Source organism: Stenella coeruleoalba, assembly GCF_951394435.1.
Source record: "Stenella coeruleoalba genome assembly, chromosome: 7".
Taxonomy (NCBI): domain Eukaryota; kingdom Metazoa; phylum Chordata; class Mammalia; order Artiodactyla; family Delphinidae; genus Stenella; species Stenella coeruleoalba.
The window spans coordinates 55,103,824-55,116,351 of NC_137153.1; the positions used below are offsets into that span (position 1 = coordinate 55,103,824).

A 12,528-nucleotide genomic window follows, 5' to 3' on the forward strand; every position below is an offset into this window, starting at 1 on the left:
CCCGAAGATGCAGAACATGAAGAACACTCAGTCCCCTGTGCAATCTAACAGCTCTAGTCCACATGTCTCACCCCAAACCCAGGACACTAGACCTACTAGAGCAGGAAGCAAAAATATGGTAGGACTCCTCGGAATGGCTGAGCCTTTGACCAAAGACCAAGCCCCACAGTCCCTATGAACACGTTGAGAATTTAGTTTGTTGCAAAGCAGTGCTCTGAGCTTCACAGCTATGGCGGGGGTGGGGGTGAGTCTCCATGGGACACACCCCGGCTAGAAGTCCCGAGTGGCATTTAATAAGTGACTCAAACAAGGACAATGTGCAATCCCCTTTTAATACTTCTGATCTCGGTGAAGAGCAAGTCTCACTTTGTTGCCAGTGCATCTCAAACCTTTCCATGCAGTTGGTTCATCTTTCAACAAAGACAACAGGATTTAGGTCCAGAGTTTTTGGCCAGTAACAGTAAGGATTACAATTTAAAAAAAAAGAAATTGAGACATTCCTCTTTATTTTAGGTACTATTACATTTGAGGCATAGTTGGAGGGCAAAGTAGTCCTCTTGTTCCTAATATCATACTCCTTAGTTTAAAAATAGTTACAGGATAATTTGTATGTTTGCTAATTCTTTCTTCGTTAGGGGAAAAAACCCATCCATTCCTAGGTTTGCTTAGTATTGTTACTGTGGTACTGAGTAAAGTGTGTATATTTCAAAATAACAAATTCTGTGTTTTAAGGCTGTGGATCTTTTACCACCTATGTCTCCCCTTTCGTTTGATCCTGCCTCAGAAGAAGCATATGAGAAGAGTATTCTTTTGCAGTACCCTGCTTCACTTCCAGGTTGGTTATTTTTTCTCTTTTAAACTTCAATCTCATTAATATTTCTCACTGTGATAACAGTTCTTTTATAAACTTTCATGTTTTTTTTTTCCCAGTTATTTACTGTGGTGAAATGCACAAAGCATTTCAGTCATATGAGCCTCCATTAACATAAGGCTTTTTGTGTCTCCTTTCTTTCAGTTGCACAGCTTTTTACTTTGCACAGTGTTTTCAAGGTTTATCCAAGTTGTAGCATGTATCGATACTTCATTACTTTGTTTGAATACATTCTGTTGTATGATTGAATCGAATTTTGTTGATCTGTTTGTCCTTTGATGGACATTTGGGTTATTTCCACCATCTGGCTATTATGAGTAATGCTGCTATAAATGTTCACTTACAAGTTTTGTGTAGAAGCCCACAATTTTTTAACATGAAAGAATAGTACAGTAATTACCTGAATACTTAACTGTTGCTTGTTTCAGCAGTTGAGATTTTTGCTTTAAATGTGTATGTTTGTTTGCTAAACGATGTAAGTCTGAGACCTTAACACTTCACTCTGTTTCAGCATGCATTCCCATGAAAATAAGGACTTTTTCCTCTTTAATTACCACACTAATGTTACACCTAAAATTAATAATTATCTCAGTTTCCTCAAATATCATACCATTATCACACCTAAAAAATTAATTTCTCTACAATATCTAATATCAATTTCATACTCAGTTTCACCAATTGCCTAGTATTTGTGTACAAGAAATTTTTATTGGGTTCAGTAAATGTAAGGTAGATAGGTGGAGGGATAAATGAATAAAAAATGTACGAATTATGTAGCCAATCTGGAGCAGGTAATAAGTATAGGCTACAGTTGAGTTTAGGCAGGCCATCGGTCATGGCAGCAGTTAGCACAGGACTTAGGAAGAAAAAGGATGAACACAGCTAGGATAGGTGATTGCTTTGGGAGTCAGGTGTATGTGGGGAGGACACTAGTTGGGAAAGATCATAGACCAGAGAGCAAGGGTCAAGGATAGGTGCCAGCAGAAGAGTAGACACAAAAGACTGCATAGTTTGATGAATGAAAAAGATCTTCATATACAGAGCATTGCTTATGATGATAGAATTACTTTGATAGTTCTTGGCATATTTGGTTGCCATTGTGTTCTCACTTCAGCATGGAAAGGGCCTTTGTACTCTTGGCATACTTAGTTTAGGCCCTGTGAAACCATGAAATTGTCCTCACGTCCATTTGGAGATTTCTATGTCGCCTTCAGAGTGAGGGAATATTTGTGTCTGTTTATGAAGTTTAGTTAGAAGTCCACATTTTAAAAGTGTTTGATAGGCTCTTTGGGGGTAACCGTTTCCTTCACACATTGCACAGTTTGTACTCTTGGGATTCCTTTTTTTTTTTTTCCTCTAGAGCCTTTGTCTGGGCTGGGGAACCTCAACATTATTTTATACATTTTGTAGTAAACCACTTTACTTTGCTTAAAGTACAACAGCTTTTTCCCTCCTATACCTTACATATTACATCTTGCTGGAAGTGATTTTTCTTTTCAGTAGTTTTAAAAAATTACATTTCAGCATTATTAAGTACAGGAATATTATAAATACCTGTTTACTGAACACTCTTGTCAAATCTTTGCAGTATTTGCTTTAGTTTTTTTAAAAAGTACTAGTGTAGTTAACCCTTGAGTATCCACCCTTCCTTGAGTATTCTTTTTTTTTTAAATTGCAGTATAGTTGATTTACAATATTTTAGTTTCAGGTGTGCAGAGCATAGTGATTTTGGTTTTTTTTTTTTCGGGTTATATTCCATTATAGGCTATTACATGATATTGGCTATAATTCCCTATGCTATACAGTAAATCCTGTTGCTTATCTATTTTATGTATTAAAGTAGTTTGTTATCTGTTAATCTCATACTCCTTTGTCCCTTCCCCCGCTTCCTTCTCCCCTTTGGTAACTGTAAGTTTGCTTTCTGTGTCTGTGAGTCTGTTTCTGTTTCGTATATAAATTCATTTGTATTATTTTTTAGATTTCGCATATAAGTGATATCATATAGTGTTTTTCTCTGACTTATTTCACTAAGCATAATATTCTCTAGGTCCATCCATGTTGCTGCCAGTGGCAATATTTCACTTTTGTATGGCTGAGAAATACCCATTGTGTGTGTATGTGTGTGTATATATGCCACATCTTCTTAAGCTAATAATCTGTTGATGGCACTTGCGTTGCTTCCATGTCTTGACTATTGTAAATAGTGCTGCTATGAACATTGGAGTGCATGTGTTTTTTCAAATCAGAGTTTTCGTTTTTCCCACCCATATACCCAGGAGTGGAATTGCTGGATCATATGGTAGTTCTATTTTTAGATTTTTAAGGAACCTCCATACTGTTCTCCATAGTGGCTGCACCAATTTATATTCCCCCCAACAGTGCAGGAGGGTTCCCTTTTCTCCACATCCTCTCCAGCATTTATTATTTGTAGACTTTTTGATGAGGGCCGTTCTAACAAGTGTGAGGTTGATACCTCATTGTGGTTTTGATTTGCATTTCTCTAATAATTAGTGATGTTGAGCATCTTTTCATGTGCCTGTTGGCTATCTGTATGTCTTCTTTGGAGAAATGTCTATTTAGATCTTCTGCCCTTTTTTTTTGTTTGTTTTTGTTTTTGTTTTGTGGTACACGGGCCTCTCACCGCTGTGGCCTCTCCCATTGTGGAGCACAGGCTCCGGACGCGCAGGCTCAGCGGCCATGGCTCACAGGCCTAGCCGCTCCACGGCATGTGGGATCTTCCCGGATAGGGGCACGAACCCATGTGCCCTGCATTGGCAGGCGGACTCTCAACCACTGCGCCACCAGGGAAGCCCTGCCCCTTTTTAAAAAAATATTTTATTTATTTATTTGGTTGTACCGGGTCTTAGTTGCAGCAAGCAGGCTCCTTAGTTATGGCACGTGTGCTCCTTAGTTGTGGCTGGTGGGCTCCTTAGTTGCGGCTGGTGGGCTCCTTAGTTATGGTTTGCGGGCTCCTTAGTTGTGGCATGTGAATTTTTAGTTGCGGCATGCATTGATTGGGTTTGTTTTTGTGATATTCATATGTATGAGCTGTTTGTATATTTTGGATATTAACCCCTTGGCCTTGACTGTTCATTCTGCATTTGCAGAGGTAACCACTATCCTAAATCTTAAGTTTATTCTGATGTATGTTTATAAAAATGATTTTACTTTGAATCTAACCATACGTATACTGTTCTGCTGTTCTTAAGTTTATAAATAAAACTTCTCTTATCCCCCAACATGTTCTTTGTACATGTTTGTTTTTGAACCAGGATCCAAGGAGGATTCACTCACTGTATATGGTTGTTTTGTCCTCTTACTTTTATTCTAGGATAATGCCCTACCCGTTAAAAAAAGAATGACATTGATAGAAATTCTTTTTAACAATCATTGTGTGTGATTTACCAATATATTTACTGATTTTTTTGGTCAGTATTACTTTTGTTCTATTCCTTCCTTTTGAGAGGTATACCTCGAAGTGTATCTTTCACTTCTTCTAGTGACAGACCCTGAATAGTAAGATCTCTTAGTCTTTCTTTGAAAATATCTTTGTTTTTACTTATGAATGATAGTTTGGATTCAAGATCAACACTTATTTTTCCTTGGGACTTTAATAATATGATCTCATTGCTTTCTGCCTTCTTTTGTTTTCGAAACATTTGCTGTCTCTCTAATTGTCGTTCATTTGTAGGTAATTTTTGATCTCTGGTTGCTTTTAAGACTTACTTATTTTTGTATTATGCAGGTTCATTGAGCTGTGTCTAAATGTAGATTTGTTTTTATTTAGCCTGTTTGGAACTTGTGTGTGCTTATTCAGCGTGAAGGCTCATATCTTTCTTCAGTTCTGGAAACTTATTCACTAATATCTCTTGTAATATTACCCCCCTCTCTTATTCTTTTGGTCCTTTTCTTTTATCCCTCATATTATTGGGACTTCTAATTCTGTCCCCCATATCTCATAACTTCTCATTCATATTTATAACCTCTTTGTAACTCTGGACCTGCATTCTGGGTATTTTCTTTGTATCTCGCTATAGTTCACTAATTATCTCTTTATTAATGTTTAATCTCCTTTTTGACCTGTCCATTTAGTATTTAATTTTCATGAATGTATTTTTTATTTGCTGCTTTTTTCAAAACTACCCATTCTTTTTCATGGTGTCATCTTCTTTCATTATGGCCCCTGTTGTTTCTTTTTTGTTGATCATTTTAAATATACTGATTTTTATCTTTATCAATTTTCCCAGTATCTCTTCATTTCAGGTACTTCTCCGGTATGCTCTGCCTGCTGATGTTCTATTGAAATAATAATATTTAAATATTTGAATGAAATCTCAACTTCAGTGGGTTCCCCACCTCTGGAGGAGTCATGTGGGCCCAGGATTGCAGAAGGGTCTCTACAGAGTGGCCAAGAGTCCCAGGGATTTCTTTTGAACTAGAGCAGTTAATGTCTTTGGTTTGGGATTCCTAAAACAAGTAGCCAGTATAATTATGGATTTCACACCTCCTTTTGAGTAGGCTAGGTTTTAGATATCTTTCCTTCCTTCCTTCTATACTTTTTTTTCACCAAGGAGTCCAGGTAGACAGCAGGCTTTCCCTGTCCAGTTGGCAGAATTTTTATAATCCCTTTTTAGAGGCAGAGCAGTCTTTGCAGTGTCTTGTCTTATGGTGGTCTCTCAGATCCCAGCCTGAGAGGCCTGAGATGATGTTTCTTGTTACCATGTAGGCATTTAAATCTCCTGTGTTCAGCCCCTGGAGCCTGCCTCATTGAGCCCTTGTTTCTCAGTTTAAGTTTACCCTGCTTGTTGTGCTTTCCGTCTTTGGTTCTGTCATGTGATGATTTTTATTCTTCTGGGCTTTCCTTTTTTCTTACATTTTATTTAGTAGTTGTAGTGTCTTTACAGTAGGAGTCAGTGTCTGCTTTAGTTTCGTTTGCTTTGTAGTGGTGAGTTTAGTTTGTTTTAACCTCCTAAATGCACTATTATGACTGTGCCCTCCTTTGCTATCTTTGCATCTTAAGTTTAGTTTTCATCATTTCTTGCATGTGATTGTGTTCTAACTAGGTACTCTGCCTCCAATAGTTTATCTGTTCTGTATTCCAAATGGCTATCAGTGATCTTCCTGTAATGTAAATATGATCCTTTTCATCTCTTGGTGTAATACCCACCAGTGACTTTTGATCACCTATCACCTTTGGAAAAGAGAAAAAGGCTCTAGATGCTTTTTCACTTAGCAGCGTTTACCTTACAGACTTTCTTTCATACCAGAACAAATGTGCATGAACTCTGCCTACCACCACCAGATGGTCTTTAAAGTTATGCATCATCATTTTTATTTTTAAAAAATCTTTAAATTTAAAATATTTAAAAATTAAAGTATAGTTGATTTACAATGTTTCAGGTGTACAGCAAAGTGATTCAGTGATCTGAAATGGAACATATATATATATGTATACACACACATACACATACATATTTTTTTTCAGTTCTTTAACATTATAGGTTATAACAAGATGTTGAATATATCATCATCATTTTAGTTAATGGTTGTCTACTAAGCTTGTGGTATAGTTGTATTTGTGCTTACTTTTGGAATGTTTTATAAATAACAGTAACTCCATCATAATTAGTAGGTTCAAAAGCATAGGGTATTGAAAATGTTATGAGGTGGCATTATGATGAATTAAAAGGAAAACTTTACATAGTATACACATTGGCTTCTTACACAGTAACACTTTGGACACATGTATAAATAGTGTTTCAGAAGCTAACATGTTGAAAGAAGAGGAGCTCCTGGAATATCAAATCCTTTGAAATATAGCCATGGCTTTTGTCATCAATTTCATTGCCTATCATGCTTCCACTAGATATACCTTATGCTGTGGCACACGAAACATGCAACTTATTCTCTTAGTACTTTCATGGCTTCTTCATGTTCCCCACTCTGGGCCGGGTGCCTTTCTGCCTCCTTGCATTCTGTGCATACTTGTGTCATAATACTGTAGCAGTATACCATAATTCTGTACTGACTCCTTGAAGACAGGTCTCCATTTTTAATTTCTTTTTCCTATTGTTAGTGCAGTAATGACACATAGTTATTAAATGATATGTTGAAGAATAAATACATAGGTTGACTGATGTCATAGATGCTGGGCTAAAATATGCTAAGTAGTATAACTTTTTGGCTGGTTTATGTGGTAATGCATTATCTGTGTACTTAAACAAGAAGCATGGCTATATAATACTTGAGAATTATGGATTGTCCCTTTTTGGGAAACTTTGTATGAGCTATCTTTCTAGAAAAGCCTATTGTACATATTCTCCGTCACTGTCATGCATACTACTTTATACTTAATAATTGAATAATTGTCCTTTTCTTTAACATTTATTTTATTTTTCTGTTTTCTTCTGTTTAGAGGTTGTTGTATAACTTCAAGAGATCTCTGAATATTAGAATGTACAAACATAATTAAAGAGTAATTAATTTTTCTATTCCTTTAGATACACGTAAGCAACATACCCAGGAAGATGATTGCAGAAGGGCAAGTGATATACTGGAAACTAAATGTGATCTAGCCAACAGGTAAAAGAAATTTGATTTTCATATTGATTTTTTTTCTCTTAATTAATTTTAGTCCCATCTTCAGCCAGCTTTCAAGCTTCTCCACTGTGAGATAGCTCGTAACTTTCTTCTCTTAACCAGACAGTGTTTTTCTACTGCGGATCCACGTTTTCAGGAAAGATTCAACATTTCTGATGCAAGGGCATTTTTTTCCTCTATTCTTATCTAAATGTTGGGACTCATGGGGATTATGTAATTTTTGAAGAAAAAGACATATGTGAAAATTATTTAATGCAAGTTTAGGAATTTTTGCCTTTTTGTGTCTGTGAACGTCTTTGAAATCACTTGTGGCTGTTCGACTAAATCCAAGAGTTTAGGGACTTCTGAGATGATCTAGTTGGTAGTCTAGTTGGTAGTTTTCAGTCTGTGTTCTGCAGCGCCCTCTGGTGCTGTGGATGAATCAAATTTAACCTGTGACTGTTCCAGCGTTTCCCACTTCAACCTAAGCAGCCTTCTGTTTTATCTGTACTATATATTGAGGCTTTATATGCCATTTGATAAAAAGAGTTCTGTACTTAAAAAAAATTTTTTTGGGAAGACTTCTGATTCAATCTAATCCCAAAATTTAGCATATGAAAAAACTGAACCTAGCTAGTTTGTTGTAACTAGGAGTATTCTTACTTTATTTATTGTCTTTTTTCCTCTATTATCCTATTTATCCCTTAAATAAACTGATGCCAGATTATAAAAGCAGAAATCTCTAAACTAAATGTGAATGTGTTTGTCCTTTATTGAAACTAAACATTATTAAGTAGCAGTCAAACACAGATATGCTAAATAGATTCCTTTATTATTTTGCTTTTTCTGATTAACCTTTGATTTAAATAGTCGATTTTCAGTTCAACTTCCCCATGTTAATGAGGCACAGATATGGAAACAAAATATTTAGGATAATTCTAAAAGAAAATTTTAAATGACTTGAGGCCCCCTTCATTCTGTATACTCTTAATAAGTTATTAAGTTGAAATACCGTAACTATTGTCAAAGCTTACATGTGAAATTATGCTATTGGCAGTTTCCTCTGCAAATTTTCTGGTTCATAGGAGGTCAGCACTACTTGTGGGAGAATTTTATTTTTGTTCTTAGATCTGGGTGTGATGTTGATTTTCTGAGTACCTAAAGAAATAGAATGAAATCTGCAGTGAAGACCTTGTAAAGTGAAGAAATTATAAAGTTATTGGGCTTGCTAATTTTACCCCCTTATCACAATTGTTCTTAAAGCATGCCTCTTAGAGGGAAATAGTTGGTGCTTCCCGATCTCAGTTATGTTTTTGGTCTGTCTTTCCTTGAGAGAACAGATTAAATATTTTGATTTAAGGTCTCTTGTTGGACTAAAGATTGATGGAGTTAGTAGATTAATTCACAAATCTGATTTTATTTATGAACTCCATTCAACCTCAAGATTCTTTCTTGAAGTAGAATTTTGTACTAAGATGTACTATCAGAATTCTACAGGAGCCAGATGCTCAGCCCCTAAGAATTTAATTCAAATAGAATTCTCTTAATATAGGAAAAAGTTGAATTAAATAATTTTTTGTTTGTTTGTTTTTGTTTGTTTGTTTGTTTTTGCGGTACGCGGGCCTCTCACTGCTGTGGCCTCTCCCGTTGCGGAGCACAGGCTCCGGACGCGCAGGCTCAGCGGCCATCGCTCATGGGCCCAGCTGCTCCACGGCATGTGGGATCTTCCCGGACCGGGGCACGAACCCGTGTCCCCTGCATCGGCAGGCGGACTCTCAACCATTGCACCACCAGGGAAGCCCCTGTATTAAATAATTTTGACTTCCACATTTATCCTTTTCTAAGCTTTTGGATCTTTTAACTGTCTTTTCACTCTTTATTTTACTTATAGGTTGGGATATTGAAAGGAGGTAGAGGAAGGCTTTTGGTGATGAGGGATAAACGCTTAATGGGAAATGAAAGATTATGACTGCCTAATAGGAGAACAGAAGAGAGGTAAAGAGTTGAGTTACTGGGATATGGAAGTAAACATGTTGCTCAGAATTCTTTACTGTAAAAGGTATTTTGTAATAAAATGTTTCATGTGTAACATGGAGAGACTGCACTTAAAGAAATACCGTTTTTGGCGTGTAGTTCAGCTATTATACTAAATATTTTATTTGTAGTGGCATCATCTTACATCAGTATCAGTGTAGTTAATTGGGAAATTCATATGTGGATATGGTTAATGTAATTATGCAGTTAAAAAGCATGAGATGAATGTAGTTTTTAGGGTAAGTGTGTTGTTTGCCCTTTCACGTGTGGTTTTCATTCACAAGTACTAAAGTATAAGTAGTCTTCTCCATAGATCTCCTGGCTTGATTTTGATCAGAGTGAGCTCATGGAGGCTGCACCATACTTACAATCAGAATTCAGTGATTGATGATGCCTTTGCTGTACACTGTGGGTACTACCTTTCTTTGCAGTGGTTTCTGGAAAGGAGGGTTCCATGATATTTCTAGTGGTGGTGATGCAGTTCTTCTAGACCTTTAACCTCTACGGTTTCTCCTTTACTACATTTCAGAGATAGGGCAGTATGATCTTGCATGCATTCCAAACAAACATCCTTAGTCTTAGAAATTGAATTCTAATCTCATTTTGTTATTTCCTTTCTCTTTTTTTTATTTCTCTGTTAATTGTAGACATATTATAACAACAATAACAAATGAAAATAAAAAATAATTAGCTAAAATTTCCAATTTCCAATAAATCACTTGTCAGATTCTTTCCGAAGTTCTTTTTTAGACTTTATTTCCAATTCCAAAGTCTTGTATTCTAAAATACAAAATTTTCTCAACATTAACATAGCATAAATGCAGTTTTTTTAAGTGTGTGTGTATATTTACTTAACATTATATTACCACTTAAAATAGCTTTTTAACATTTCATTTATTTTTAGACTTTAGGTTTTCCTCAAAATTTTTGCTGCTATAAAAAGCATGTCTTTTTTCTTTTGGTAGTGCTTTTAGGGTTAATTTCCACAGTGGGATCAATACCCTTTTTATCTGGATTTCATGGGCCTCAGTTTTGGCCTGGCAAGTGGGTAGAGAGTAAGGACTGAGCCAGGGCTGCTTTGAAGTTGACTTGAATTGAGATATTAACAAGGCTAATAGCATGTTGCCAATTCAGAAACGAGAGAGAGGAGGTATAGAATGTGGTTCCATTTTTCTCTATTATGAGACTCTGCAAGAATGATTCAGATAGAAAAATTTGGTGGCATCTATAGAACCTCATCTTCAAGTGACATTTATTCATTGATCCATCGTGTGGCACTGCCAAGCGCCAGGCACTGTGTTAGGACTTGGGAATAGCCTTTGGTAAGACATAGTCATCATCCTCAAGGAGCTCACCAGTCTTTTGGTGGCATCTTAATGGCATTGGTCCATAGCTTGCTGGCCCTGCTTCAGAGGGCTTTCTGATCATTTTAACGTCAATTTTGGGGAAGAATGTGGATAAAATCACACTAGATAGTAATCACTAATCTTTTGCCTTAGATATCTAGATTATATCCTGTCGAAGCGAATTTGAAACTTGAGCGATTTCAGTGATTTTGAATTATGTTTGGAAGGTAGATTTCAAGAAGGGCATATTTGAAAAAGTTTGAAAGGCATATTTGCTATTATATAAAATATTTGCAAAGTTGTTAATTTTGTACTTTTCTGTCTGTGAACGGAAAGAAAAACACTGGCATGCTTGATGTTGAAGGTGGTTTCTGTGGTAATCCTGCCTCCATTTTACCTAGAGTAGAAAAGCTTTTGGTCAGTGAGCAGACCCAATCCATGATTGAATTTGAAGGCACTTTCAAGATGAAGATAAATAAAGTTATCATTACTTTGAAGGCTTAAAAAATTTAATAACTTACTTTGTAATTATAGTGAAAAGATGCATAAGGTTTTCACGTTAACCAAAAGGGGCAAGAGAATCTAAGAGATTAAGGAACACTATGTGTGGAATGCTGCAAATTCAAATTGAATAACCTCATGACTTTACTGTAAGTGTAATGTATTTGCTATAGAAAATTCAGCATAAGAGAAATTGATTTTGGACCTGAAATATCAAAAGAATCTTAGTCTCTGCTACAGTGCTTCTGTGGTCTGAAGCCTGAGGACATTGTAATAATGTGATTCTAGTTAATTGAATTTTTTTCTTTAATTTATTTATTTTTATTTGTTTATTTTTGGCTGCATTGGGTCTTCGTTGCTGCGCATGGGCTTTCTCTAGTTGCGGCGAGCGGGGGCTACTCTTTGTTGCGGTGCGCGGGCTTATTGCGGCAGCTTCTCTTGCTGCAGAGCATGGGCTCTAGGTGCAGGGGCTTCAGTAGTTGTGGCACTCGGGCTCAGTAGTTGTGGCGCACGGGCTTGGTTGCTCTGCAGCACGTGGGATCTTCCCGAACCAGGGATCAAACCCATGTCCCCTGCATTGGCAGACAGATTCTTAACCCCTGCGCCACCAGGGAAGTCCCTAATTGAATTTGTTTTTACCTTGTACTCAAGTTTTTGAGTGTTCATCAAGTCATCCAACCCTTGTAAAAAATGCTGTTGACTTAAAATACATACTGGGTAAGGAAAATGTTCATTAGTTTGGGAGGCTGATACACAAATTGGGCTGAAGTACTGCTCTAATTGTCACTATACTTCCCTAGAATAATAAACTGCCTTTTGATGACCGGGACGAATTGAGTGAAATCGTAACGGACAGATACGGGGCAGACAGTTTCCTTAGAATATTCAAATACATCAAGTGAATGGAATTCTTTCTTACTCATAACTTGGATTTATTAATTTTTTTTCCTTTTAGCCCTGCTTCTTTCCTGTTGCAGCCCATTTCACCATCAGATAGAAACAGTGTTACACTACTTGAAAAGGTACATTTTAAAACAATTTAAAATTAATTCTGACCATACTCACATATGATAAAAATATTCTTTACTTTTGTTGATATCCCAATTAAATTTCTATTTTCACATTTCCTAGTATGTGCACATTATCTACCATTCCTGTTTACACATTAGTTATTACTTCTAAATGGGAATACTGGAA

General features: G+C 36.4%; 1 protein-coding gene across 1 annotated transcript in view; it reads left to right on the forward strand.

Annotated features, from left to right (window-relative positions):
• HAUS6 (HAUS augmin like complex subunit 6) overlaps positions 1-12,528 on the forward strand; it is a 44,477-nt gene that overhangs the window by 20,807 nt on the left and 11,142 nt on the right. Inside the window, exons 11-13 of the mRNA XM_079925943.1 lie at positions 733-835; positions 7,372-7,453; positions 12,287-12,353. Of these exons, the coding sequence (XP_079782069.1) occupies positions 733-835; positions 7,372-7,453; positions 12,287-12,353 (252 nt within the window). The remainder of the gene's footprint in view (positions 1-732; positions 836-7,371; positions 7,454-12,286; positions 12,354-12,528) is intronic.